At 38.3% G+C, this 4,814-nt stretch overlaps 1 protein-coding gene across 1 annotated transcript; it reads right to left on the bottom strand.

Moving 5' to 3' along the window:
- Positions 1–3,768: 3,768 nt before the first annotated feature.
- TMEM215 (transmembrane protein 215) lies at positions 3,769–4,476 on the bottom strand. The gene has a single exon (XM_004677714.1). The coding sequence runs from the start codon at positions 4,474–4,476 to the stop codon at positions 3,769–3,771; it is 708 nt and encodes a 235-aa protein (XP_004677771.1).
- Between the last annotated feature and the right edge of the window lie 338 nt (positions 4,477–4,814).

Here is a 4,814-nt window from a genome sequence, read left to right as displayed (position 1 = left end):
ATATGGTTGAAGCCTGGAAGATAATTTGTTAAAATGGAGATATATCAGTTCTGTTAAACAGAGGCTGTGAATTTTCAAAAATGTTTTCTTGAATGTTATACATATAATAGTAATGACAGTGAATTCACCAAATAAATGGTGCCATAGGTATAGAGGAAAGAAATTAATAAGTAAGTAGAAGTTAGATGTTATAAAAGGGAAAAATACTTAAAAGAATGAATTTTTTCTCATCAAAATCATTAGGTTCAGAGACATTCTGTAGGGGAAGAAGAGGGAAAAGGACCAGGATGGGGTGGGAAGAGCACACGGGACTCTGGTGATTGTGCACGGGGAATTGGTAGTAGAGGTTTCATGGGGAAACCATACATTGTACAAAAATGAAGGATGGTGTAATGAATAGATTTTAAAAAGATTGAATTTTTCTTCCCTGCATTTGACAGTTCAGTAGATGTTAAGATCTACAGTATTGGAGACATATTCAAAATATGTAGTGAGATATGTTAGTAAAATTGTGATACAAAGAGCTGGATTTGGCTGAGAGTCTGAACTTAACTATCCTTAATTTTGTTTGCCATGATGATTGCAATAGAAACTAACACTTTTGAAACACTTTTCTAAATATGCTCCAAGTTGGGTATTTTGGTTGCGTTCACACTTTTAAGAACTTGTGCACAATAAACAGGCCTATAGAGATGGAGAACTTAAAAAGAAAATTAAAAAAAAATGAAGTGACTTTTATAATCAAATTGAAACAGCTCTTTGGATTAATAGCCAAGTAAAGGACACGTATTTAAAAATAAAGGAAACCTTTATTTTATTTTATATCAACCTAATACTTAAATTTACATTTCTCTGAACTCTTTCTTAAAGTATAGCAAGATCAGTCCTCTTGCCTATTATGTTAATATTAACGATTTGGTAAAACTGATCATTGGAATGACCTACTCTGCTTTCCTTTAAATGGCTCAGATACTTTTCTTTCCTGTTTCTCCTTTTCTTTGGTACCTAGTTAAGTGTGAATTTGTACCACTAGGTTTCCTTGTTTCCTATTATAAGGGGTCTTGCTTAATATAAAACATGAAAAATCCAAACACACAATCACACTTTTTATTTTTCTGGTCAAAGAAAGTTAAGCCTTCTAGCTCAACATTTAAAAACCATTACTTTAGAACTGGAGAAAGTTCCCTTAAATGCATTCTTAGATACCTTAAGCATCTTAAGTAGGTGGATGGAAGAAGAAACCTAAAATTTATTCTGAAATAAAACTTGAAACTGATAAAATACCTTATATCTCTAAACTAGTAGTTAACATTAGGTGTGGAAGTGTGTGTGTGTGTGTGTGTGAGAGAGAGAGAGAGAGATAGAGACAGAAAGAGAGAGAGAGAGAGAAAGTGAGAGAAAGAGTGTGTGTGTGTGTGTGTGTATTATAAAGGGGTCTAAGCTAGTTCCAAGAAATCAGAAATTAATTTTTCCTAACCCCCAAACCATACCTTATACTACAAGCATCTTTTCTCAGACCCTGTGTAAGTTTTGCTGCGTCTCTGTGAACATTACTTTTTGAGGTCTTACTTTCTCCTTGCCTCTTAAAGATGTCCATAGTGGCACCTAAATTTGAAGAAGTTTTTATTCCTTAGAATAAATAAATAATCCTCATAAAACTATGATTTCTCTCTTTAAAAATGCATGAGAATTAGTAAGAGGTATTATGATTTCAGGATACTATTCCTCCTTCTCATGTACCCCCCCACCTCACCTCAAATTCAAAGTAAATTATATGCAAATTGGTACAAGGACATGAATTAAAATATTTGGGCGTTATACCAGTATTTAAAATTTTCTTCTCAAGAATATTTTACTCTTCACATTTTCACTTTATTCCAAGAAGTGTATTTTATGGTATAAATAATAGTTGGTAATAAAACAAATCTGCTTTCATATATCTACAAAATTCTTTTGAGTAGTAGCAAGAATTCAATCCATGTCGTATAATTATTATCATGAATTGCATAACTTTGGCATGCATTTTGTTATAACTCATTTCCTGGCAATATGTAAAATGCCTTTGACATAATGCCATAGAACATTTAAAATGAAAATGAATGATAGAAATAATCTAGTATAAGTCAGTTCTGCTTCCCCACTTCAGGGAACTGAGGTACGAAACAATAAACTATGTTTAGGAGCATACATCTCGTTTTCCAACATTTAAGTCCTACTAAAAAAAAAATTACATACTCTTGATGTTGAACTTAATTCAAAAATTGTGACTTTTTTTGAAGAGCTAATTCTCAAGGCAGAATAATTACATATAAAGAATTGTTGAATTGGACTTAAAATATGCAAAAGGAGTATACCCCCCATTTTTGTCCTTAGTTCCCCTTTTGAGAAAAGTAGCTGAACCCCCCATTTTTGTCCTTAGTTCCCCTTTTGAGAAAAGTAGCTGAAACTATCTTATCATTAAAAAATAAATCATTACTCTTTTAAGGGTGCCAAGTTATCCTGATGTTCAAGATGAAGTATAACTTAATATTTCTTTTCAATAGAAATCAAATATTATTCTGATTGTCTTCTTCATCTATTACAGTTGGCCTAGTGAATAGGAAAGGCATCTCGGGACCCATTATGATGTTTTTCCTCAGCAGCAGAAAATTAAGTATGAACGAAACAGATCTTTGTCATGTAATGCTCGTGAGTCAGGTGAACTTAATAAAAACTGGGCTTTGGTTAAATTGGGCAGAATCACTCTTGTTTCACTGGCATTTACAGTTGAGGGGAGTACTGAATAGATGAACAAATAATGACATTTCCAGAAATTTAACTATTGCATTTCATGTAAATCCTGCACCAAGTTTAAGACTTCAGCTTTTAAAAGGCATGTAGAAATAATAATTACCCACACGTCTCCCCAAAATGTTTGACACTTGTAACATGTAAAACCCATTATGACTTGATGAATAACAAATTCTGAGCTATGAAAATATTATATCAAGTCATTTTGCACCTGATGAAGAAATTATGCATGAATGATAGTCAGTGTTAAAAAACACTCCAGATAAAGACCCATTAAGTCAAAATAAATGAGACTTTAAGAAGTATCATAGCCATCTAAACAATTTAAGTTTCCACAGTTTGTCATATTTATTTTACTTCATTTGAAACCCCTGGTCTTGTCTGAGGATAATGCCACATTATTCAACTGCCAATAACCCCCTTTTCTCCTGAAACCATCCCACTTAAGGAGAGATGTGGATAGTCTACCTTGATTTTATCTTTTCCTTTAGCAAAGACTAATTGCAAACAGCTTTTCACCAATCAAGGATCATTTCATATACTGAAGCAGTAAATTGTTTTTTCTTTCAATTTCTTCAGTCCTAAAGCAGCTCTGTTTCCCGAAGAAAAGCTCATGTATCATTTCTTGTCTGGTGTCTGCAGTTCACTTTAGATTAGTCTGCTTCCAGAGGGTGCTGGGTAGCACTTTTTGGGTTATTTTACAAAAGATCAAACATAATTTAAAAAGCAATTGGAACTGCTTCCTCTCTTACTCACTTGCTCTTCCAGTGTCCTTAGCCCTAGTCACCTTCCACCTTTCCCTAAAATAGGTCCCCATCATGCCTATTTACATGGCTCTCAGGCACTGAGGTTTGCATACCCGTCACATACCAGTCCATTTCTAACAGTGTGAAGGCTGTTGGAGCAGGGCAGTTTCCTTCCATTGGGAGCTGAGTGTAGTCATGTTTCTATCAATACCGAGACTCTTAGATACAAAGCCTAGACTATTGTCTCGTGGTCCCACCTGCCTTGGCTCTGATTGATGTAACAACAGTATCTGTCATAGGGGCTTTTCTGCTTGTAGGAGCAAACGATGATACTGTCCTGGGGCACAAAGAAGATGCTGTCCTCGGGCTCAGGGCACTCGGACCTGTCCCAGACCGAGCACTTGGCATCCAAGGCACTGTAGGCAAGGGAACTACCCGAGGGACAGTAGCCATCCAGGTATCTGGATGTCTCTTCCCGAGGCGCACTCTGGACTGGACTCTGGCATTCTCCTTCCTCTGTGGGTGTGGAGGTGGCGATGGAGCTGGCCATTGGCACCTCACTCTGCCCTTGGGGGAGAGGCTTTCCCCTGAGGCCCGCCTTCTTAGCCAGCTCATCGGAGCTCCCCTTGCCTGACTCCAGGTCCGATGGGGTCCTCAGCAGTTCTACCACCTCCTTGTCCTTGGGTTTCCGGAAGCAGGGCAGCTTGCGAACCCATAGCAGCTCATTCTCAGGCCACTTGGTGCATCCTTCGGTTTTCCTGGCCAGAGCAATGGCCGCGATGCCTGGTAGGCAGATGGCTGGCCCGATGGCTAGGAGTGGGATGTTACCCAGAGTCTCTCCTTTCATCCCAGAGACGGTGAACATGAAGCCAAAGACCAGGAAGACACTGACCAGAGCCACCACCAGTCCAGTCCTCGGGTTAATGTCATCAGGCCGCATCTTTTACTCCATCCAGGACTCGGGCCGCTTGTTGGTTAGGGAGCAGTGGTCCTCTCTTCTGTCAGAGGTGAAACCCCAGTGAATTAAAACAAAAAGCCAAGTCAATTTCCCACCTATCAACACTTTCTTACTCTTTGGCTCTACTCCCTCCTCCGATTCACTTCCTCTCTCTCTTTCTCTTGCAACCTCAGTCTCTCATATAAATATCTACAAACCGGGGTACCTGAGGTTTCCTGTCGTCTCCAGGGAGCAGAAAAAGAAGCCAATCTGAGTCTCCTTAGAAACCTCCACAGCAACTGTCCCCTCGGTTCTTCTGGAAGGAAAACCTGGCTTTCCTC

The sequence above is a fragment of the Condylura cristata genome, unplaced genomic scaffold, assembly GCF_000260355.1.
Source record: "Condylura cristata isolate star-nosed mole 26May11 unplaced genomic scaffold, ConCri1.0 scaffold00006, whole genome shotgun sequence".
In the NCBI taxonomy this organism is placed as follows: Eukaryota; Metazoa; Chordata; class Mammalia; order Eulipotyphla; family Talpidae; genus Condylura; species Condylura cristata.
The sequence above is the reverse complement of the archived record's forward strand: the minus strand, read 5'-3'. Positions and strand labels throughout refer to the sequence as shown.